This window comes from Archocentrus centrarchus, chromosome 6, assembly GCF_007364275.1.
Source record: "Archocentrus centrarchus isolate MPI-CPG fArcCen1 chromosome 6, fArcCen1, whole genome shotgun sequence".
Lineage (NCBI taxonomy): Eukaryota > Metazoa > Chordata > Actinopteri > Cichliformes > Cichlidae > Archocentrus > Archocentrus centrarchus.
This window is the reverse complement of record NC_044351.1, coordinates 18,972,550-18,996,401: the sequence shown is the minus strand read 5'-3', so window position 1 is coordinate 18,996,401 and position 23,852 is coordinate 18,972,550. Positions and strand designations below refer to the sequence as shown.

Here is a 23,852-nt window from a genome sequence, read left to right as displayed (position 1 = left end):
CAAAGTTCTTTGTGTTTTACTGGCTGTCAAGCTCAGTCCTATAGTACGGTCATTTTGGAGCTATACTAGTAATTATTGTACACAATGTAGAAATGTGGCTAAACCAAAAGAATTTCCCCAGAGCTGATGTAAATTTTAGTTGTTTGCAGGGTCAGAGAAGGTTGGTTGGTTGGTTTTTTACATTTAACTTCTATATTTATACAAAAACGTAAAGCATAAAAGATTTTAAGTGGCACATCACTGGACAGAATTAGATGCTAAGCTAGAAGAAATTGTCAGTACCACAGGAAGTTATTAGAATGCATTATGTTGTATGGAGTTTATTCACATATCCAAGTTTAAAGGAGGATTAAATCACTAGTCAAATTAAAAACTAGGTGAGTAAACTAGCTGAGAAAATGTTTTAGAGTGATTGTGGCCAGATCCAGGACGTAGCACAGATCATTTCTTCTTCTTTCAGCTGGTCCCCTTATGGGACACTACAGGGGGGGTCATCTGCCTCCATCTCACCCTGTCTCTAGCATCTTCTTCTCCCACACCAACCCTCTGCATGTCCTCCTTTACTACATCTATGAATCTTCTCTGTGGGCTTCTTCTTTTCCACCTGCCTGGCATCTTCAACGTCTGTACATGTCAAAACCACCTCAGCCTTGCCTCTCTAAGTTTTTCTCTAAATCTCTCAACCTGAGCTGTCTCTCTTATATTGTCATTTCTGTCCATCCTGCTCACTCCCAATGAAAGCCTGAGCATCTTCAGCTCTGCCTCCTACCTTTTTGTGAATGCCATAGCAGGTCTCACTACCATTTTGCAAGCCTTCCCTTTCACACTTGCTTCCTTCTATCATGAATCACCTGTGCCTCTCATCTCCACCCCCTCCACCCTGCCTGCACTCTCTTCTTCACCTCTCTTATGCATTGTCCATTTCTTTGGATGGTTGGCCCCAGGTATTTAACCTCATCCACCTTCACTATCTCTGCTCCTTTCATCTTCACCATTACATCTGCCTCCCTCTCATTCACACATAATTTATGTATACAGTATATGTAATTTTTGAGGGGAGAGCAGAAATTTTAGATGAACTGACTGTTAAATTCTTCTGATTTTGTCATGAGAATGTTTTTCATATGAAATGCCTGGAATTATCATTCTTGTTACCCATTATCTGTCATGGTTGACACTTTCACTATTTCCATGGGTGAGACAATATCAGAGGTATCTGCTGAAATACACTTTTACTATTTCTCTCTTTCTCTCTGTTACTCAGATGAACTATCTTGGATAAACACTGGTATGTTGCTTTTGACTCAGTAAACAATTAAGTAAAAGAAATGTAAAATTATGTTATTAAGCTAATTAACATAATTACTAAACTATTAATACATAATGACTAAACACATAATCCATAATGTGGGTGTTTTTTAAAATAATAATTTACAAATATTTTTCATATTTTTAGATCACTGAACATATCTAAGTCAGAAAGTAAAGCATTTAAAATCACACACTGCAAGACCCAAATTATTACATGACCCTTACTGCTTCTGTTGCTCCATGCTCTCCAGGTTTACTGGTTCCCATACTGGTGAGCAGTGCACTGGGACTTGTTTTCATTGTCACCTTGATGTGCTGCATTATAAGACAAAAAAGGTAGGTAAAGGGCAACATCAATAAAACAGGACTGTGATTTGTTAAAATCTCTTTCTGCACAATGACTTACTGTTTTTCAGCTGAACCACATCTACTCAGCTTGATTATTTCCATTATTGACACAAGCTTGTCAGAATGCTAAAAACCTGGTTTGTCCCACACTTTTTAAGGATGTCTGCATATCTGAATCCACCAATATTTTTATTGGTCTTTCTGTGGCTGATTTTAGAGCCTGCGTGTGCACAGTATTATATAAAATTGAAATTGCAGAGTATTTCTTAGAGAACGGTTGCTTTAATTGACCCACACATATGGCATTTAAAAGCCCAGGAGTTCATAGTGGTTGTGCCCTCATTAGATGGCTTTTTTAAGGGGGGGGGGGGGGGGGGGGGGTGTATTCGCTGCTGCTCTTAGTCACTCACTGGCATGCAACACCACATGAATCATAAACCAGTTTTGTGTAGTTATGGTTTTCTATAAACAGCTAATAGGACTCTAGAGAGTATTTTCAAGGGTTACCTAACTTTGTGACTTGGAGGCATTTTTTTGTGATACATAGTTACAAATACATGAGAATGACCTATTGGGAATTAACTTGGGAAAACAATTTTGTTTAAAAAAAAGTAGTAACTTATAACTTGCTGCACATTAAAAAAAGTATTATACATACACACGCTGGAAAAAAATATTAGGTTCAATACATAAGGACATGTTAGCAATATCCAGAGGGGGGAAATGTGCAGTGAAGCTGTCTCTTTCTCAGTGGATACCAATATGGAAATGGACTGGCGTAACTACAGCACCTTTCTGGTCTTACTGACCACTCAAAGCACTTAAAGTCATTTTAACCCAAATATTCATACAGAGCTTTATTTTATGGACTTTTAATCACTTTGTATACCTCAAATCACCAGTTAATCTATGACACATAACTGTTGAACCGTGGAGGTAATACCAGAGTACCTGGAGGAAAGCCACAGCTTTACAGGGACAGCATGCAAGCTCCACAGGGCGCAACCGGCCAGTAGATTCAAACCCAGAGCCTCCTTCCTGTGAGGCAGCAGTGCTAACCATGCCTCCAAAAATACATAAATACATACTCTGCTTTTGGAGATGAAAAGCTATGTGACAGTTTAATTTCAAATTGGTTTGTAGAATGAATTAAACAGTGTCTAATGCTGCTTCTTTGTTTAAATGCTCCCATCATCGTTTCTTACACTTCATTCCTAACTATAGCTGTGTTTCTTTAATGCAAAGGATCACCTTCAACAATTTTCTGTTTATAGTTGGCTAACCAACTGACTAAGAAGAATAAGCGGTTGCAGTGGAAAAAGTTTAACAAATTGACAGTTTGGGAGAAAAAAGAAACCCTTAGATTGTAACTGCTTGGTCATATGTTATGGAAGTAAATAAATATCATCTTGAAAGCAAAGTAAACATCATCAAGAGATGGCAATGAAATAAACAAATGAAGGTAGAATACTGTGTTTAAGTTTAGAAAGTTTATCCATTTATATGAATGCAAATGGCTGCACCTTTTCTTTTATTCTTTTTCTTAGAGCTGCTGATGAACGAGACAAAGGCATACATGATGGATACAACACTGGAGACAAGGACGAGTATGGCTCCAGAGTATGACTCATTGTTCTGAATCACAATTCAATGGAACTCAAAGAAACTTCAACAAGTCCTTGAGACTTTTGTCCCTTTGCATCACTACATTTTCTTCTTTTTTTTTTTTTTTTTTTTTTTTGCCCCATGGGTCACTTTGGACATTTATAAAGGCATGCAAGGTCTAATCACATCACATGATTAAGTTTGCCTGTGGCTCTAGGGTTCTGGGAAGCACTTATTTTTTTCTCAAGCCACAGTCTGGACTCCATTTACTGGGTTGTGGCAGGCAGAACATGGTAGGCCTTCATGCTGTCTGATTTAAACTGTATGCTTCCTAAGAGCAAGAGGAACAGCTGTCCTCTCTAATTCCCCTTTATTTAGCTGACATGATGTGGTGTGTTTCCTAAGGAGAGCTTCACACAGAGTCTTCCAGGCAAGGGCCAAGAGCTGAACTGGTGAAAATCTCAGGTCAAGTCGGATCATGGCACCCATTCCCTAGGGCTGTCCCAGTATGATGGAAAGCCCAACCACAGTTCAAACAATAGGGGGATAGGAGTTGACAGGCATCTGTGATGATAGGATGGCCCTAGAGGGATGGGCTATACCACAATTCCATCAACCCTGTACTTAGAGTTGTTTTATGGATTTTATAATAAAAGGGTGCTTAGCTCCATTCAAACACAACTCCTTCATTGTGAATAGTGTCGAGAAAAAAAGGCTTTTGTGTTTTCATGGCATGTGTGGGCTGACCCCTAACCCCGGTCCGCCAGTCAGATCACAAGACTAACTCCCCAGCACTCTTAACAGCCTCTTAGTTAGACTGTAGCCTGTCCAGTTAACCACAGGACTGCTGCAAAGTTATATAAACTTGTCATCCACGGCAGATTTCCCCTGGCCATTTTATTGTCTTCATGCCTTTCTTTTGTATCATTTTTAGATGAGTTATTGTTCTGCGTATTTTAAGGCCGTAATCAGTTCCATCTTCCTGCAAAGTAATATCCATGTGGAGCTGTTAATCCCAGGTTAAAGCATGCTTGTCTGGTGAAAGCTGTAATGTGTGGAGGTGATGAATGAACTGGAAATCATATCAGAATAACGGACAGGACCAGGACTTTGGGTCAAAAAGGGTTGAAGCAAAACTGTGGCCCAGAAATAAAGGTATGCACTGAATTGTTACACCCTTTTTTTTACCTTCTGTGCAATAAGCAATTACATGTTTATTGCTCAGAAGGTGACACTTAGTGTAATGCAAAATGTTTAGGTAAGGTAGTTTAGACTGATTTAAAAGCCTGTGTGGAGCAAGTAAGATCTTAAGTTAAAATAAAATAGGCATGAGGTGACTTGTTTCATCACGATAAAATACTACCTTGGTGTGTCATGTCTTTAATACAAGATTTTTATATTTTTTTATTGTTATTTATTTATTTTGCCTGCTCATTGCTGCTTGTGGTCACATTTCAATTTTGCCATTTTGTTTGTTTGTTTTTTTTTAAAGAAGTGTGCCATTCCATGTGTCAACATGGATTTGCTTGGTAAATTCTATTTCCGTCATAGTGGTCTGTAGATCTTTTTTTGTGTGTGTACAAGAAATATAGGTAACTGATGTCGCACAAAAATGAACATTAAAAATGTTCAAATATGATCAGTCTTGTTGCATTTTGTCTCCTTTTAATACACGGTATCCCCCTGGCACAGTATCGAAGCTTGTTTCCACCACTGAAAAGTAATAACAATAATAATAATCATTTACAAGCAGGGCTAAATCAAAATTTCGTGCTTTTATCTCAGAATTTTGGGTTATCTCAAAATTGCAAGTCAATTCTAAGTCTGAGTAACTTTAAATTTAAATTTTGAGTTAGGTATTACAAAACGTAATACCTAACTCAAAAGTTAAGATAGCTGATCTCAAATTTTGATATAGATTTTACCTATGGAAGGCATATTTTATTTTATTTTATTTTAAGTGGCGGAAACAAGCTTCCATAGACACACAGAGCCCATCTGCTCTTTATAACCTCTTGGAGAGTGAAAACATGTGTACATTGTTACCAGTTCTTGGACAACACTGCCACCTAGCAGCTAATTCCTTCAAGTGCAGTAACAAACGATTCTTTTTTTTTTACTTCCGGGGTCTAGAATGAAGCTCTGCATTTATCTTCCACATTTCAAAGTCCAGCTGTTGGTCGTTCTTTTTTACCGCAGCTGCAATTCTGCGGGTCTTTGAGTGCTCGTTTCATGATGTATCACCTGCCTGTGCTGAAGAATAGGCGCACTCTCCTCGAGAGAGCAGAGAAATTTGTCTCGGATGTTTATTTCACAGACTGCAACCTGAGAGGGCGGTAAGGTTTCGTTCATGCAGCTGCACTGATCTGGATAAACTGAACTTAGTGATGGAGTTTCTACAGCTGTTACTTTCTGTGCGACGCTGTTCAAAGTACTGTATGCTTGCGCGAGCTTGTAAGAACAAAGTTGGGGGGGGGGGGGGGATACATATATTTGAACCACTGTATCTACACGGAGTTATTTTCTAGATGGTCGTCAGGAGGATGCACTGAACTATAAACCATCAGCGACCACTTTTTCACTGGATACATTTTAACTTGTGGCAGCAGGGAAAGCATAAATGGAATAAATACTGCAGACAGCATTGCATTAAGCAGCATGCACAGGAGTACAACCTCCGTTAAGGTGAATGCAGTCACCTTTAATACACTTTCCCTATAATGAAAGGTTGAAATATGGTTTTACCAAATAAAAAGTCTCCACATGATGCTGGTGTAGTTTAACTGATATTTGGAAGCTACATTTTGATCACACAGCCAGTATGAATGACCTTCCTGATTTTAGAGTCTGAAATTGAAGGTATTTTAAAGCCCGACATGGAAATGGAGATTATGATTATGGAATAAATTTAAATAAATAAATTTGCAGTGACTTTTTAAATGATTTGATCTCTGCAGGCTTTATGGAGACTCTTGTCCCCTTGAATCGATTGGCTTTTTCCTCTCCGCTAAACGGATCACATTCACCGAAGCTTCCAAACAGAGCTTTGACCCGTATGAAGTTGGCAGTACCTTTGGACCGACGTAAGTAATAGTAACAGATTTTATTATTATTTATTATTACACGCCCTGCGATCTTGGCACTAATCCAAGCATGGTGCTGGTTGAAGGTGGTGGACTTGCTGGTTTAAAGTCACTCTAAAAATCCCTGAGTCCTGGAGAGAGAAAGAAGTTCATCTTCTGTGGGAAAGTGATGGAGAAGCAATGGTTTGGAGAGATGGGCAGCCAGTTCAGGTAATGCAGCAGCAGTTTTATTTAAATCCTTTGTTAATGTGCATAAATCTTATGCTTAGGCCCCGTCCTTTCCATACTGTTTTGTTTTGCAGGGCCTGACTAAGGAGGGTGAAAAGACGAGCTACATTCTGTCTGACTGTCTGAAAGATGAGGAGCCGCACAGGTGAGTTGATGTGATTATTTTGCTGAATCAGCAGCAACCACAGCTTTAACCCAAAATTTACATATATTTCTGTCTCTGTTTAGTCTCACCCTGTTTGTGGAAATGGCCTGTAATGGGCTTTTTGGAGCTGGTCAAGGATCTATGATTGCAGCTCCAGATCCAAACCGGAAGTTTTCCGTACAGAAAGCTGAGCTTGTTACATTCAGTAGGGATGTAAGAGTGCTGCTGACAGACTTTGAGATGCTTGTGGACATTGTAAAGGTACTATCAGCCAAAAATAGTGCATGATGACGCATTACTTTATTTAAAAAAAAAAAAAAAAAAGGCAAGCATGACATTCTGTACTCTTCTTCTCAGGAGCTTGGAGAGGAAGATCAGCGAGGCTACCAGGCACTCTTCACTGTCAATGAGATGGTGAACCTCTGCGACCCCTGTGACCCCAGCTCTTTCGCTAAAGTACATAATCTGGCAAACACCTTCTTCAGCCAGCGAAACGGAGACAGCCAGCATACTGTCTATGCAATGGGTCACTGCCACATAGACTCAGGTATGAATCATTTTGTTTTTTTAAAATTAAGTATCTTATTTATATAATTTCCTATTTAGGCAGCTTTCCTATAAAGCTGCTAATCTAGTCCACCTGGCTAGAAAAAATGACTCCCTCTTTTCCCACCCCCAAAGATGACCACTAGTTCCATTGCAAAGTTGTAGTCCAAAGCAGAGTTGAATTATTATTTAATAAAGGAAGAAAATTTCAGGGTGAGCAATGGCAAAATAACAAAAGAATCAAGAATATGAGAAGAAAGAATGGAAAAAGGAAAACAGACTTTTGCACCCATGCAGAAACCAGGACTACTCATAGCAGATATTTACAATATATGTAATGGATCTCAAACCAGCACTTCTCTGCTAAGCACAGTGAGGCATGGACTGTAGTCAAATAGTCCAAAAAAATGACCTTCTTTTCCAAACCACTTTACCTTGACTTTGATGGAAAATGTCATGAAAGCAAGGGAAGGTATGAAGAAGAATTGATAAGAGCTGAGAAAAAGAGAACCGTTGTACTTTGAATCTATATCCAACTATAACAGGCTGCTTAATAATGTGATGACAAATGTTATATGGGTGTGCTGTGTTAAAACTACAGCCCAAGTTCCAAAACATCTTAGAGAGATTTCTCGCAAATAAAGATTGGCAGAGGTTAAACAGTCTGCAAAAACCTGCATCGACAAATTATTGTTATGATTATATGATTGCTATTAGTATTACTATTATGATTGCCATGCAGATACTTCTGGGTCAGCTTACTAAGTTAGGAATCTTTCTAAAAAAAAAAAAAAAAAAAAAACTTGACTGTTTCACTGTAGTCGGGGTCTTGTTGGGAGCCAGGAAGGACGTGGTGTAAATACGGAAGAGGAAAACATTTTATTAGCATGTGAAAGATCCCTTCCCTGGGAAGGTTGAGTCAGGATGCATATCCAGCACAAAAATCCATCCGTCTGCTGTGGTGATCAATTGTGAATAAGGAAGCAGCTGAAGGAAGCTTTATCATCAGCCTTTTGCCCAATCATCAGCTGTTCCCTGAAACTCACCATACTGGGGAAACTCACAGGACAAGGTGAACAGCTCCATCTTCAGGTAGAGAGGGAGAATACCCACAGGCAGTCAAATGCAAGCATTCATATAACATCTGACATTTGAGAAATGAAAAGGAAAACTTAAAAAAAAAAAGTCCATAGGTAGTAAAGTTTTGTTTTTGTTTTTTGTTTGTCAGTTAAGTTCATAATTACAATTCTTACCCATAGCCTGGCTGTGGCCCTATGAGGAGACCATACGCAAATGTGGCCGAAGTTGGGTGACAGTGATCCGTTTAATGGAGAAGAACCCAGAGTTTGTCTTTACTTGCTCTCAGGTAAGTTCACACTAATATAGCTTTATATGTCTCATAATGTTTCTGAAAATCTGAGCAGTCCCCTCCAGTTTTGACTGTTCTGCTTTTGATGCAGGCCCAGCAATTTGAGTGGGTAAAGAGCTGGTACCCAGGACTCTTCTCCTCTATTCAGCAGTATGTGAAGAAAGGCCAATTCATTCCAGTTGGCGGGACATGGGTGGAAATGGTAACCTTAATCTTAAAAATAAATAGCAAAATATATGTAATATAGTGTATATTGAACTGCATTGTTGGGCCTGCTGTCATAGTGAGATAATTGCCTGTTAGGATGGAAATCTGCCTTCAGGTGAGTCCATGGTCCGACAGTTCCTGCAGGGCCAGCGCTTCTTTAACAAAGAGTTTGGGATGCAATGCAAAGAGGTAGGAATTCATAAAACACATGACCTGAGTTAACCTCTCTGTCAGCTACATTTGTTGAGGCTTTTTGATCTGATTTGATTCTTTGTGTCCTTCAGTTCTGGCTTCCTGATACGTTTGGTTACTCTGCTCAACTTCCGCAAATAATGCAGGGCTGTGGCATTTCCAGCTTTTTGACACAGAAACTAAGCTGGAATTTAGTCAACACCTTTCCTGTAAGTGCATAGCTCACACAGGCTGTAAAAACAACTGAATGGTTTCTTTTTTCAGTTTTCATTTCTCTTTCCCAAAGCACAACACATTTTTCTGGGAGGGCCTGGATGGCTCCAAAGTTTTAACTCACTTCCCGCCTGGAAACTCCTATGGAATGATGGGCAAGATTGAAGATGTGAGTTTAGATTAAAGCACCCACAACATGGTGTTGTGTGAATCAAGGATTTACTGTTCTCATAAAGCTTCCATTCACTTGCATTTTTTTCACTGCCCACAGCTCGTAAATACAGTGAAGAATAACAAAGACAAGGGAAGAGCCAATCACAGCGCGGTACTCTTTGGTTTTGGCGATGGTGGCGGTGGACCTACACAGCTGATGCTAGACAGACTGCGCCTTGTTGAGGATACAAATGGACTTCCTAAGTCAGTTCGAGTGCCCCACATTAACTCATCACCAAGCCCAGAATTACTCAGACACACTTCCCATTGGATAATTGAGTCATAACTCTTCCTTTGTGATTTCTGTATGGTCTTAAAGGAAGATGAGGGTGTGTAAAGCAGATTGATTCAAGCTTGTTTAATAAAAAAAGGATATGAGTTATGTCTAGTGATGTCAATGTGGTATTTTGACAGTACTAGTCAGAATAACATTTGCATCATAATGAACAACAAAGGCTTAGTCAGAGATGTCATAGCTCACTTCCCTCCATTTTCCCAGGGTCCAGATGTCCACTCCCGACAAGCTTTTCACTCAACTGCAGGCTGACTCTGCCCTGCTGTGCACGTGGACTGGAGAGCTCTTCCTGGAGATGCACAATGGAACGTACACCACACAGGCACAGGTAGAGTAAAAAAAAAAAAAAAAAAAAAGGTGCAATAAAACAATATCTATAAATACAGAATTTTTTTATTTTTTTTTGTGTCAAAAGCCACTATCATAGGTACACCAGACATGCTTTTTATAGGTACATGAGAAGCTGCATAGATCACTCTACAGTCACGATTGATAAATATAAGAAGTGGTTTTAAAATGCAAATCAATTAGGATAGAGAAGCTAAATAAGATACAGAAGTGGATATGCAGGGGAACACTTTAGAAAGCATGCAAAGTCAAGTCAAGTCAAGTCAAGTCAAGTTTATTTATAAAGCACATTTAAAACAACGACGTTGACCAAAGTGCTGTACAAGATCTGTAACCCCAAGGACTATACTAAATAAAAATAAAAATATATAAATAAATAAATAAAATAATAAAATAAAAATAAATAAATAAAAACATTAAGAACAATAAATAACATAAGAAAATTAAAAATTAAAACGTTTAAAACAAGTACCATAAAATACCATAAAACAATCATCTAAAAGGAGGTAGCACTGCAGCCAAATGCCAAGGAAAAGAAATGTGTTTTTAATAGAGATTTAAATGTGTGTATCGTCTGAGCTGTGCGGATATGGAGAGGTAGATCGTTCCATAGCTTTGGTGCTGCTGCTGCAAAAGCTCGATCACCTCTCTGTTTTAGTCTAGTTTTAGGCCTCTGTAAGAGCAGCTGGTTCGATGACCTCAGAGCTCTTACAGGGGTGTGACAGTGAAGCAGCTCAGACAGATACAAAGGTGCCAGTCCGTTTAAGGCTTTAAAAGTAAGCAATAAAATCTTAAAATCGATTCTAAAACGGACAGGGAGCCAGTGAAGGGATGACAGGACTGGGGTAATGTGTTCATGCTTTTTTAAACCGGTTAAAAGACGAGCTGCCGCATTCTGGACTACCTGCAGGCGGCGCACAGATGATTGATCTATGCCAAAGTACAGAGAATTACAGTAGTCCAGGCGGGAAGTAATAAAAGCATGAATAACTTTTTCCAGGTCCTGCTGCGGGAGATAAGGTTTTACCTTGGCAATGACTCTGAGTTGGTAAAAACTGATTTTGGTAACAGCACTTACTTGCTTCTCCATTTTAAAACTACTATCTAAAATGACACCCAGATTTTTCACAGCATCACGACAGTGAGGAGCCAAATGACTCGGAGTGCCAGAGGAGTAGCTTGAGGGGTCAAATTTACCAAAGCATATACCAAAGTTTCTACCTTGTCTAAATAATGAATATGCTACAGTCTATTAAGGTGTTATGTGTAAAGGTATTCACCTGCTTCCTTTGTCGGCTACAGATAAAACGAGGAAACCGCCAGTGTGAGACGTTGCTTCATGATATTGAGATAGCCAGCAGCTTGGCGCTGTGCCATGGCAAGGCCTTTCCGTACCCTGCAGAGAAACTGCAGGAGCTCTGGAGGTTCAAATACAGCTGTTTATTTGACCAAACGAGTTGTCTTTTGTTTTTTACAGATTAAAAATCTTTTGTGAATTTTCCCTTGTAGGCTGCTTCTTCTAAACCAGTTTCACGATGTGATTCCTGGCAGCTGTATAGAGATGGTGGTGGAGGATGCTCTGAAATATTACGAAGGTACTGTTTTTACAGCTTTTAGGTACAGCTGTCCAATCAAATCATAGCGATGTTGATTTACAGTTCTCCCGCGTCCTGTCTCAGATATCCGCAGTTCTGGTGCCGTACTTCTGCGCAAGGCATGCGAAACCTTGGTGCCAAACGGCAGCTCCGTGGCCGTTTTCAATTCTCTGCCTTGGGAGCGTCTGGAAGTCATCCAGACTCAAGATGGATCTGACAAAGCTGGCCTCGGTTTGTTGGATATTTACAATATTTATATTGTTCCCCTCCCAAATAAAACTTTATATCTGATGTTTTCTTCTTCATTTGGTGCTATAGCTTTGGTGAGAGCTTCCAGCATCGGCGTGTCTCCTGTGGAAGACACACCGCCAGTGACTCCAGTCTCTGTTACTGTTCAGGTGCGTACTATGCATAAAGAGATGATTTAATTAATTCAGCAAATTTGCGTGTAATTTAGTTAACTGTATAATGTGTAAAATTGTAGGCTGATGGTACCGTCCTCATGGAAAACGGACTTTTAAAGACAGTCATAAATAAAAATGGCACTTTGGCATCACTGTATTTGATCAGTGCAAACAGGTAAAGCTATACAAAAAATGCATTTTGTCTATTACTGTATTTGCAACAATGGATAAATGTGTGTCTCACCACTTTGATGATTTCAGGGAAAGTGTGTCTGACGGCTGCTGTGGGAACCAGTTTGTCATGTTTGATGATGTCCCCTTGTACTGGGATGCATGGGATGTAATGGACTACCATCTCCAGACAAGGTTTCAGTCATTGCTGTTAAATGCATATTCAAAATATTTTGGTGCATGGAAACACATCAATTGATATCAGTGATATTAATATCATAAAACTAACAGCAAAACAAACTTAATAGGAAACCGGTGGTGGAGGTGGTGCAGCCAGTTCGTGTGGTGTCCTCAGGTGGACTTCGGGGCAGTGTCAGCTTCACCCTGAGGATCAGTGATAAAAGCACAGTCACACAGGAGATTGTCGTGGATGCCATGTGTCCTTACATCAAGTTCAACACAGAGGTGCGATGTAATGCTTCTGAAATGTGGCGTTAAGGCTTGCAAGATTTATTTTTCCGCTTGCCAAAATATGCGACACATGACATACATTGCTGGGTCTTCCAATTTCAGGTGAAGTGGGCAGAGTCACACAAGTTTCTCAAGGTTGAATTTCCTGTGCGAGTGCGCAGCCCCAATGCTACATATGAGATCCAGTTTGGCCACCTGCAGAGACCCACTCATCGAAACACTTCGTGGGACTGGGCTCGATACGAGGTACGACACCTTAACGTGCATTGATTTTCACAGGTGTGTCACAGTGGCTGTTATTACAAAAGTTTTGCTCCTGGAATGTTTCGTATCACATCTGTTCATTTTTTTCTCAGGTTTGGGGTCACAAATGGGCCGATTTGTCGGAGCACAATTTTGGGGTCTCGCTGCTGAATGACTGCAAATATGGCTACTCTGTACACAAGAACACAATGACCCTGTCCCTGTGAGGTTCCCACCGTTCATTTGCAACACTCCTACAAACAGTACAATTCAGGAGCACAAAATTTTAATCCTTGTGTCTAACGGTAAATAACTTTCTCAGACTAAGAGCACCTAAGGCTCCAGATGCCACCGCTGATATGGGGACGCATCACTTCACATATGCAATCATGCCACACACAGGTAGGTTTTACTTGCTTTTTTTGTGACGTGATCTTGAAAATAAAGTTTTGCTTTGTTTTCTGTTTTTTTTTTTGTTTGTTTGTTTGTTTGTTTTTTTGGGGGGGGGGGGGTATCCAGTTTCTGGTTAAGCATGTGTAGCGTAATCATATTGTGTTGTTTATAAAGGATCCTTCCAAGAAGCCTCTGTCATCCAGTGTGCCTACAACCTCAATTTCCCTCTGAGGTTACTCCAGTGCAGTCCTGAAACTGTGCCCTGGAGTGCCTTTTCTGTTAGCTCTCAAGCTGTCATACTTGAGACAGTTAAGCAGGTATCAAAGTAAACACTCTATAACTTCACCTTGAACTTTGTGCGAGAACTTGTTGACTCCTGCTACTAAAAACAAAGGGCTAGACTTGATATGTTTTTAATTATTTCCCATAACAGGCAGAGGACAAAGGTGGGGCACTAGTGGTCCGCCTTTACGAGTCATTTGGAAGCAGCGTGACTGCAACCCTGAGCACCACACTTCCAGTCAGGGAAGCTTGGCTGTGAGTGTTTATTTTAGGTTTGCAGTGTTTTTTTTTTCTCCTGTGTTTTCTAAAAACAATACTCTCTTTTCCTCTTTCAGTTGTGACCTCCTGGAAAAGCAAGACCCCAGCCATCCATTACAGGTCACATCAAAGGGAATCGCTCTGGACTTCAGCCCCTTTCAGATTGTGTCACTTTTACTGATCATGTGATAACATGTGATTTCACCCTTAGGGAAGTAGAACACTGATAAATACTTTGGTTAGATAATACAAAATAGTTACTCATTACAATGAAAAGGGGTGCTGTTTGAGGATACTTCATAATAATGATACTGATTTAAAGTCCTGCAAAAGTAATGTGATTATTTTGAATTAACTCATTAAACACTTTGTACAACAAGTTTTGAAGAATCTGTTTTATTTGAAAAAGTATTTAATAGTATAAAAGATAAAAATAGTGTGATGCAGTGGTGCCTCTTGTGGCTATCCTATCTGGTCCTTCTCATGGTTCTTCTCTGTAACCCTGCAACAAGGACAACTGTGAGATTAAAAAAAAAAAAAAAGGTTTTCATTCTTCCCCAGTAGATAAAACATTTTTATTTTTACTCATGGCCACACCTGCAGTCGCCTCCACACTACTGGTCTTTCTCCTATGTGCATTTGACCTTGTTTCACGCTGGGGTGCGTTTACTTCGTGTGTCTTGGCAGGTTTTCTGCTCTTTGATTCAGCTTCCTTCAGACGTGCATCCTTTTCTTTCTTTGGTGTTTTCGTCACACCTTCCTGTTTGATCACAGTTTTCTTTACTTTGGTCTCACGCTTTCTTTTGGCCACCTGGTGAAATGAAACCGATGATAGATACACACTATTGTGCAAATGTCTTGAGCCACTCCTCATTTCTATATTGTTTGTTTATTTTTCAACACAGAGTTCTCTTATGTAAGCTTTCTTGTAATTTCTTTAAGAGTCTTCAGGAAAAATTCTCCAGGCTTCTTGAAGGACATTCGAAGCTTTTCTTTGATGCTTTTACTGCACTGGCAGTGTGTTTGGGCTCATTTCCATGTTGAAAAAGGAAACTCCTGCCAATCAGATGCTTTCCAGATGCATTGCGTGGTGGATCAAAATCTGACGCTACATTTCTTCGTTCATAAATCCATCAATTTGACAAGATTCTATCCTCAGAAAACATGGAATCTCATTTCATTGTTATGCTGACGATTGTCAAATTTATTTGCCCTTGAAGAAGAAGGATATCCATTCCATAAAACATCTCCTGGCATGTCTAGGTGATATTAAAGCTTGGTTGGCCTTGAACTTTTTAAATTTTGGCAAACTAAAATTTACTAAATTGTCTGTTACATGTATTGGTTCATCCCTTAGTTAGGTGTCCTTTTTTATGTTTGAATGATTCATAGGTCTGTGTTTAGTGGCTTAACTAACTCACTAAGAAAAAACATTCCTCTGAAAACGAGTGAAAAAGCCAATGTCCAAAGAAAAATCTTTGAAAGACCTCTAGAAACCCGTAGAACTATTACTCAAGACCACTTTATAAGATTACAAGAAAGTCTGACTCTCTGGAAGCAAGTTATAATGAAATGAGAGGTGGCTTGAGCCTTTTGCACAGTAATGTGGCTGAGGAGCTCACTACTGGTCAAACAAAGGAGTATTCACACTAACCTTTTTCGTGTCTGTGTAATCATGGTCATTGTCTTTCTTTGCCCACTTTTTTGCCTTAGGTGACTTTGAATCTAAATTAAAAGCATAGTTAATGGATATTTTCAGATACATTTCAGGTAAAATGCTAAACTTCATGCAAGTATTACTCACTTTTTGGTGCCATGGGTCCCGGATCTCCCTGAAATTAGAAAACTAGGCATTTGTATGGGTGATAAAATCATCTGCCACCGATTTGCTATATAGCATTTCCTTTAACTCACTCTGAACCATATAGTTCTGCCATTATGATCCTGGAGTGATTTCATCCCATCCACACAGTAACACTGCAGCCACGCTTCAAAGTCAGAGTACTCTTTCTTTGTAGGATCATATCCTTTCCCACCTAAGAAACTGCATCATTAAAGAGGAGCCACTGCGTTCATCTCATGAGTGGGCTACAGAGTAAACACTTTATACCCACCTAGGTTCACCACTTCCAGAGGTACTGCATGACAAAGTCTGAGCAGGTCACTCATCTCATGCTTCATCTGTTTCTTTTTTGCGCTTACAGACATCTTTTGAGGGGAATAAAGAGACATTGTGAGAAAGAGGGTGGGTTTGGTAAGTTTCTATGAAAATGCATGTTTCTGTCCAAGCCTTTTTACCTTTGTGTCTGTCTCCTTTTTCAAAGGATTCTCATTTTCACATGAATCATCTGACTCAAGGCCTTCCAGTACAGCCCTGGCAGATACAAAGGGAGGGATGTTGGACCTAAGAAAAAAGAAAAAGTAATACTGAAGGTCCATTCTTTTAAGAAACAAAAGCGCTCTTGTTAGCAACGTGTGTGAATTAACAGTCTTCCAAAAATAAGCCATTCATCATATCATGTCTGACAGAAAGCATCACTGATTAAACAAGTAATTTGACAGTCACTTTCATGAGAATTTTCAACATATCCAACCCCCATGTACACATGAATAAAACTTTACAGAAACAAAATGGGATTTCTTGTCAGATGTTAAAGATAAAAACACCAATAATGCCATTATAAAACAATACCAAGGTTCTTGATTTTCAACAGCTGACAAGTTTTTAAATGTTCCAGTGCTGTAATGTAATGCACTGTTTCTACAGTCTGCATTCAGCCATCAGTAATCAAACATGTCACTTGCATTATTTATTACCTGTGTAATGGTTACCCCCCCCCCAAAAAAAGGGTGCTTTTATATGCAATTGCACAATAATTTCCTGATGACAGTCTGTGTGGGAGATAGGACAAAAATGGCACAGCAGTCAAAAGCGTTCAAAGGATAGAGATATGTACCTCACATCAGATTTGGTGACGGGACAACAATGTGACGGTTAAGTGCAAAGATCTTGCAGTATGCCCTCATACACTGCTCCTATCTAAAAAGGTCAATTTGAGTGCGCCCAACGTGCTAATCCATAAAATGTGGCATGTTGTCTTTGTGCATCACCTGAAAAGGATCTCAGCCCTCAGATAATTCCCAATACCGTTGAAGTACTTTTGATTGAGCAGGACTTCACAGATGGGTCTGTCAAAGGCTCGGTCAGACACATTTGACACAACGTTCTCCCTGAAAACATTTTTATTCATCAGTGTGGCCGTGCTACTGTATTTTATTGAGCAGAAGAATGACAGTCGGCATCACTAACCTGAATTTTTTGTACTCAAACAAAACGCAGGGACCTCTGTTAGGCTGCCAGGTCCCATTGGGCTCCCAGCTGCCAAACCTGCGTGTATCCACAAAGCTCAGCACTCTGCTGGGCTTCTCTTTGGAATAAAAACACAGGTGGGCATGTTTGGGCAGCTCATCCTCTCTGGTGAAGCGGAAATAGCCTGACATCCCAAAACGAAACACTATGTCGATGGGTTGTTCTGCTTGTCCTGTTTTCATTCGCCGTTTGGGTTCATCTTTCTTTATGGGCGTCAGCGTTAGCTTCACTTCCTTCCCTCTGGAAGTGGCTGTGATGCGATAGGCCTCAGAGGTGAAGGGCACATCAGGATTCTTGCTGACCTCTGACTTTCTGACCGGTCCACTGAACACCACGCCTTCACACATGGAGTTCACATATAGGCTGGCCAGGTGGAGCTCTGGTCCCTCAGGCATTGTTGATGAACAAATGAAGCTCAGCTGCAGAGAATAAAGTTTGTCACAAAATATCACTTCCATGGCTAAAAGATTACATGTATAATGGCTGTTCTTCTTTTTTTGTGTCTAAAGTTCTGACTTGGAAAGAGGCAATGTTTATATAACGCTTTGAGGCTCAAATAAACAACACTTCACACATGAAACAACAATGCACGCCTGACATCTTGACTTAGACCTCAAATATGCCTCAGGCTTGTCCTGAATGCTAGTAACCCTGAGCTAAAATACCGTTCTGTGAATTGCATAAACCAAACAAGGCGTCAGTAATCACAACTCTGCATCTTTACTCACTCAAACCAGGAAACGGATCTCGGCGTTATGTGCACTTAGCCTGTAGCGTTACTCCCTGCAAGGCTGCTGCTATATATTTAAGCACCAGATATGTCTCCGTGTTGCACCAATGTGTAGGTAAATATTTAACCAAATGCCGTCACAACACGCGTGTTGCCAGCGGCGTTACAAAACAAGTTGTGCAATCACTGCGCGCCAGTCATTAAAATATTGCGAGACCTGCGCCCTTGTCATATAATCCATAATTTCTCAATTATTTTTTAAGTATATATTGTTTTTTTGTTTTGTCATTAGCTCATATTATTAACTTAAAACGACAAAAACAAAGTACGAGACGGGGTATTCCTAGCAAACGAGACGGTGCATGATGGGAAATGTAGTTGTTGTAAAACCGGAAGAGAGAATCTGTAGTTTTACTTAAAATTTTTTTTTTTTTTATTGATAGGCATACAGAGGTAAAACACAAAAAACATAATTCAGATGTGCTGAGCAATACTAGAAACATTTTTTTATACAATAATCGTTATTTTCACTTCAATAACATATACAATCTGGAAACATTTCTACCAATTTTCACTAAAGTGGTTGAAAAATTAAACTAAATATTAGTTGATATTAGTTATCAAAAAAAAGGAATGACTTAATTTTCAGAAAGAATACATTATACTGCACAAGTATTAAGTATGGCACTTCAGGCAGTTTATTATCATCATCACTTTCCAGAAAGTGCGGCCTATGGTCCATTCTTCATTGTAGTGAATTCATCATCGCCTGGGCTTGTTTGAGCTCTGTAAAAATATGGAGATAAAAATAAACATCACAACATGATTCCAGCAAATAAAAAGGGCTTGTGAAAGGAAATATAAAACTATATTTAAAAAGATGCTGAACTCACCAGCAAGCAACACTCTGAACTTGTCAGCAGAAACAGAGAACTCAGTCGTCTCTGTGGCACCCGATTCTGCTCCTTCCCTCTGCAGTTTAAGGTGAATCATTGGTTCATTCACTTCCTTCAGTTCACTAGAGCTCAAAATATAGTCCACTCGCCAGGACACAGCTTCCAGCCTGCCCACTGAAATTGCACAGCAGAATTGTGAGTGCTCAGTCATCAAGTTCAGCAGCACTCATCAAGAATTCTCTTCCTTGTTAAATAGGAAAGGCACAAACACTTACATCTCAGGCTTGTCTCTCTTAGTTTCTCCTGTAGTGCAGCATGCTTGTCTTCATATGATTTGCACAGCCCTGTAGCGTGCTCTGAAGAAATATTAAGTAGAAAAAGAACTTAAAAGTGTTTTAGTTGATGATTAGTTGAAGCACTAACTCGGCATTACCATACAAATGAGACAAAAGGTAACAGTCACAAAATCCTTGGCAGTATTTAATATCTATAACATAAAATAGACCTTTTTCACTCATTTACAATCTCAAGCAGGCAGAACGTTATCTGTCACTTTATTTATAATATAAGAACCAAAAGTCACATTATTTCCAAATGGGTTGCTTGATGTGGCACAGACTTTACATCAGACGCCCTTCCCAATACAGCCCTACCATTTTGTTTCCAGGGAGGGACCACTGAAAGTATGCTAGCTTGTGACTCTCTGAGGATAAATTTGTGTCTGCAGCCTTGAACAGGGGATTTTTCACATGCAAGGCAAATGTGTTAACATAATAGCATGCAGCAGCAGCGCACCACCCACTCTACAAATCGGTACTGTCCTTGTTGTGCATTGTGTTGTTACTGTATTCTTGGAGTGCTGGTTGAGCACAGGATGTACTGCATATCAACACCCATTTATAAAATGAAACAACACAACACAACAGGCCATTATTTAGACAACAGAATAGAATCGAATTGAATAGGTTTATTGTCCACAATAGTGGAAAACTGTCTGACTCACCAAGTCACAAATCAATTCATGACAAAAATACTGATAATAATCAACACACTCATGCACACACATACATAAAACAAATAAAATTGTAGAAATACATCACAGCATCTTATTTTTCTGTATACTAATTGCATTTGGTACAAATGATCCCTTATACACATTTCTACTAGCTAGAGGCATCCTATAACATCATCCTGAGGGCATTAGTTCAAAATCAGAATAAATAATTTTCTAAAATCCTTACTCTATTACTTTTCTATGCTCATACTGTATTAACAATTTCATATTAAAATGTGGAAATCCTGCAACATAAACTCTGTTATCAGCTGCTCTTGTTTTACATGAGTCCCACATGACATGTTGAGACATTTCTCCAGGATATTAAATGTTAGATTCAACTGGTCGCCTATGTTTTTGTTTGAAAGTCAGCCTGCCCTTACACTTGGCAAAAATTCAGGCATGAAAAGAGATCTGCCGAGCTATTAACTGTACATTTATTTTTAAACCAACAATAGGACACAAACACAAGGGCTTACCTTTAGGCAGACCAAGCTGCTGTAGCTCACTGGACAGAGATTCACTGTCAACATCGTGCTTTGCTGCACTGGAGAATATGAAGCTAAGCACTGCCACACTAGCTTTGATGTCTCCGCTTTCTGCAAGGTTTAATGACACAAAAACTGATTATCTGTCAAAAAATGTAAATGCAAGTTCAACAGTGTTAAAGTCTTGTATGAGAAGTAATTTAGATAGTCTAGTATTGCAGCATAACTTTTTCTACTGCAGCACATTTTAGATGCAAATGCAAGGTGTGATCATAGAGTTTTGTAATTCCACCTATGAAAAGCTCAAAAAGAATATGACCACTGTCCCCCTGAAGACATCTTCTTGTGCACCTGTGGACCCTTTGAGTGCTCCTGCAACAACTGGATGACACTGCATTCTATACTGTCATACATGCGCATCTACCTTTTCACCATAAACCACACAGTGAGCAAACATCAACTTCTGTGTCAAACCGACTCAACTTTCTTTGTCAGGATTATCACTTGTGATGAGAGCTGGTTCACTGGCTAGGACCAATAGACCAATCAGCAGTCTCAACTGGAAAAGACAGCAGTGCCCAAGCTTGATGGTCACACATCAAGTCAGGAGTAAAAAACAGGAGAATGAATTCACAGGGTTGTGCATGGTGAATTAATCCCCAAGGTGTAGACCGTCAAGACAGAACTCTACTGTAATGTCCTGAGGTATCTGAAAAAGAGCATTCGCCACAAATGACCAGAACTCAGGTTTGTGCCACTGTGCCTTTAAGCACCTACTGACAGCACTATGAAATCTATGAAGCTCAGAGTTTTATTTCCACACAAACATGATCAACTCCAGTCCTGCAAGCCAGATTTGGGGTTTTGCAGCTTTGTCCTCTTCCCCATTATGAATTATAAGCTGAGGAAATTCACCATTTTAAGATAGTGGACTTAACGAAGTAAGATTATTGCTTTTTAACAGGCAGAGTCACAAAACCTTTCAACTGCACTTAGCATTCTGCCATACATTTTACATTATTCTCCATTAATGCACTACAATCTTAAAATATTGTTATCACATTAAAGTATCAGTAACAAATTACTGGACGATCGCTAGTGCTAAGAGCGGCTGGATCGTTAACAGCTGAAACTCTCAGCACAGCGAGCACAACACACACACGCATACACGACTGTAGAGAGCAGTCGATGCGTGGAAAATCTTGCCAGCGATAATCTACTCTGTGTTAAAGGATCATTTTTCCATATGGCAGCAATCCGTCATAGTGATGGAGAACTTTAATGCTGCTAACATGGATGAAATGCTCCACTTATATGTGACACCTAAGCTGCAGGGTTTAAATTGTGCCGAGGATTTTTTATAATTGAATTAATCGAGTTACTCGATTTGTTGCAGCTCTAATTCCATCTCAAATCATCAAATTTTTTAGCACATTTTCTGCTTGAACATCTCAGATTTTGCCTAAAAATGTTATGGTCCAAAGTTTGGATATATATAATGATTGCTGCCATAGCTGCTTGATCCAACTTTTTGTTTTTTTGCTAGTGTTCAAATATGGGACCTTACAGGACTGCTTGAATTTTTGTCCATATTTATCTTGTGTTTGAACTTGAATATCTCAAAAACTATATTCAAGTTCAAACACTGTCTCAGATGTCAAACTGTGAAAAACCATGCCTGTAGTGGGTCAATAGACTGCTTTTCATATAGCTAAAATCTCATTGTGATTTAAGATCGAATGACCCAAATATATGATAATACTCAGAGAAGACCCTCTACTTAGATAATGTGTGACAGCTTTCATAATGTAATATATTTCCTCTTAGAAAAAAAAAAGCTTACTGATCACAATTAGGAAAAGAACAATGTCACCTTTCACAACATGCAAGAAGAAGATCAGATGCAACTTTACCATAAAAATGGTAAAGCTGCATCTTAAAGCACTTGCATCCTTGTGGAGAGACAGACAATTGCAGTAAAGTCATTAATTTAAAAGAATGTCATATTATGCCTGCAGATAGAAATGAAAGTGCCTTGAAATGTAGTTGTTGCATCTCTCTGAGAACCTGAAGTGACACTTACCAAACTTTGCATCTGCAGTAAGCTTTCCAACTTTGTCATACTGAAAATTAAGAGATAGAAATACACAATAGATCTATGTGTATTTGAAATGTGCAGCCTATATATGATGAATTTATGGAAATATGTCCAACAGCTTACATCAATGCCCTCTCCAAGCAAATCCTTCAGCACTTGAGCACAAAGGAGTTTCATCTTGACACTTGACTGTTACATTAATGGAGACAGAAAACACCCTCGTTATAAAAATAAAAAACAATACACTGAAACATAATACTGTTTCATATTTGATGTGCTGAACGTCTTTTACTCACAATTTTTGCTAATGTGCTAATTTCTGCAAGTACCCAATCTGGGCAGTCCAAATCTCCACAGAAACGGAATCGCTACAACAGAGAGACTCATAAATTCACATACTGTGCAGTAATAACAGTATTTACAATAATTACAGTCGCTCATAAACTACTGGAAGGCTCAAAAAAAAGCTCCATCATTGAAGGCTACAAGCTTAGCCTGCCTGCTAAGTAAAAGCAGCACTAAACGTCGACGCCTGTGAGGCAAATTGCCGGTTATTACGTTTATACATAATGCGGCAATATAGTCCGGAAATATAACTGCATAATAAATGAATCAGACAGCTTTGAATAAAATGATAAATAGTGAAAGAGCTTACCATCGTTGTAGAAGAAGGAAGTCAACAGGAAGACAAGTCTTCTTCCTCGTATCTGATTGGACGATTTCTTAGGACACGTGATGACCTTGCTACTGAACTCTTCTTCCTGCCTGAACAGTGTGTGTACACATATACATACATACATACACACACATATATATATATATATACAGTTTAGGAAATTGTCAAGGGGCTTTCTTTTTGTTCAACCCTCTCATTGAAAAATGAAAATATTTAGCAAAATGTGGCTAAATACTTAGAATAAGTCTCAGTCAGAGACCATGTTAGTCAAAAACACTGTAAAATACGCATACAGTTAGCCTGTATGTAGTGTTGTAACTTGTGTTTAATAATGGCTAAGTCAGGAGCTCAATGCTCAGCATCAAATAAAGATTCTTTTTGTGGATGTAGACCCTACTGTATAATGAAATGACCCTTTGCGCATAGGGCTTTTTTGTGAGATGACCCTCAGGCAAACAATTACAGCCACATAAGATCCCTTGCAAACTTCAAAGAAACCCATATTTGATCTGGAAAGAAAGCAGCTATTTGCGGTGCAGAATAATAACTAAAAGGTTGAAATGAAAGAACAGCTGCAACATTTTAATGCTGGACAAAAATGTGGTCATCTAGAAATGTAA

The 23,852-nt window shown here is 39.3% G+C and overlaps 3 protein-coding genes across 3 annotated transcripts; 1 reads left to right on the top strand and 2 right to left on the bottom strand.

Moving 5' to 3' along the window:
* Positions 1-5,378: 5,378 nt before the first annotated feature.
* Positions 5,379-14,257, top strand: man2c1 (mannosidase, alpha, class 2C, member 1). The gene is made up of 26 exons (XM_030730923.1): positions 5,379-5,600; positions 6,222-6,347; positions 6,434-6,557; positions 6,650-6,720; positions 6,804-6,981; positions 7,078-7,267; positions 8,526-8,632; positions 8,727-8,837; positions 8,939-9,031; positions 9,127-9,243; positions 9,321-9,416; positions 9,519-9,664; positions 9,960-10,083; positions 11,406-11,527; positions 11,613-11,698; positions 11,783-11,929; positions 12,017-12,096; positions 12,183-12,277; positions 12,364-12,468; positions 12,582-12,738; positions 12,847-12,990; positions 13,101-13,210; positions 13,310-13,389; positions 13,555-13,697; positions 13,814-13,917; positions 13,998-14,257. The coding sequence occupies exons 1-26, from the start codon at positions 5,497-5,499 to the stop codon at positions 14,107-14,109; spliced, it is 3,072 nt and encodes a 1,023-aa protein (XP_030586783.1). The 5' UTR covers positions 5,379-5,496; the 3' UTR covers positions 14,110-14,257.
* A 27-nt stretch (positions 14,258-14,284) lies between these two features.
* On the bottom strand, positions 14,285-18,361 carry neil1 (nei-like DNA glycosylase 1). The gene is made up of 10 exons (XM_030730924.1): positions 18,019-18,361; positions 17,231-17,709; positions 17,032-17,151; positions 16,219-16,324; positions 16,035-16,128; positions 15,835-15,956; positions 15,725-15,752; positions 15,575-15,645; positions 14,518-14,731; positions 14,285-14,422 (listed from the first exon to the last, which is right to left on the bottom strand). The coding sequence occupies exons 2-10, from the start codon at positions 17,683-17,685 to the stop codon at positions 14,388-14,390; spliced, it is 1,245 nt and encodes a 414-aa protein (XP_030586784.1). The 5' UTR covers positions 17,686-17,709; positions 18,019-18,361; the 3' UTR covers positions 14,285-14,387.
* A 214-nt stretch (positions 18,362-18,575) lies between these two features.
* commd4 (COMM domain containing 4) lies at positions 18,576-23,273 on the bottom strand. Its single transcript, XM_030730925.1, has 8 exons — positions 23,212-23,273; positions 22,853-22,924; positions 22,680-22,745; positions 22,542-22,581; positions 20,450-20,569; positions 19,192-19,272; positions 18,914-19,090; positions 18,576-18,806 (listed from the first exon to the last, which is right to left on the bottom strand). Exons 1-8 carry the CDS (start codon positions 23,212-23,214, stop codon positions 18,766-18,768), a joined length of 600 nt encoding a protein of 199 aa, XP_030586785.1. The 5' UTR covers positions 23,215-23,273; the 3' UTR covers positions 18,576-18,765.
* Positions 23,274-23,852: the final 579 nt, after the last annotated feature.

Coding starts and splice junctions, on each gene's coding strand:
- man2c1 (XM_030730923.1), top strand. CDS start 5,497: ATGATGTATCACCTGCCTGTGCTGAAGAATAGGCGCACTCTCCTCGAG. Junction 12,739..12,846: donor ACATCAAGTTCAACACAGAG/GTGCGATGTAAT, acceptor TTCCAATTTCAG/GTGAAGTGGGCAGAGTCACA. Junction 13,390..13,554: donor TGCAATCATGCCACACACAG/GTAGGTTTTACT, acceptor TTGTTTATAAAG/GATCCTTCCAAGAAGCCTCT.
- neil1 (XM_030730924.1), bottom strand. CDS start 17,685: ATGCCTGAGGGACCAGAGCTCCACCTGGCCAGCCTATATGTGAACTCC. Junction 17,152..17,230: donor TTTGAGTACAAAAAATTCAG/GTTAGTGATGCC, acceptor AAATGTTTTCAG/GGAGAACGTTGTGTCAAATG. Junction 15,646..15,724: donor GGGACCCATGGCACCAAAAA/GTGAGTAATACT, acceptor CTTTTAATTTAG/ATTCAAAGTCACCTAAGGCA.
- commd4 (XM_030730925.1), bottom strand. Junction 20,570..22,541: donor TACTGCAGATGCAAAGTTTG/GTAAGTGTCACT, acceptor TAAACCTTGCAG/AAAGCGGAGACATCAAAGCT. Junction 19,091..19,191: donor AAGAGAGACAAGCCTGAGAT/GTAAGTGTTTGT, acceptor GTGCAATTTCAG/TGGGCAGGCTGGAAGCTGTG.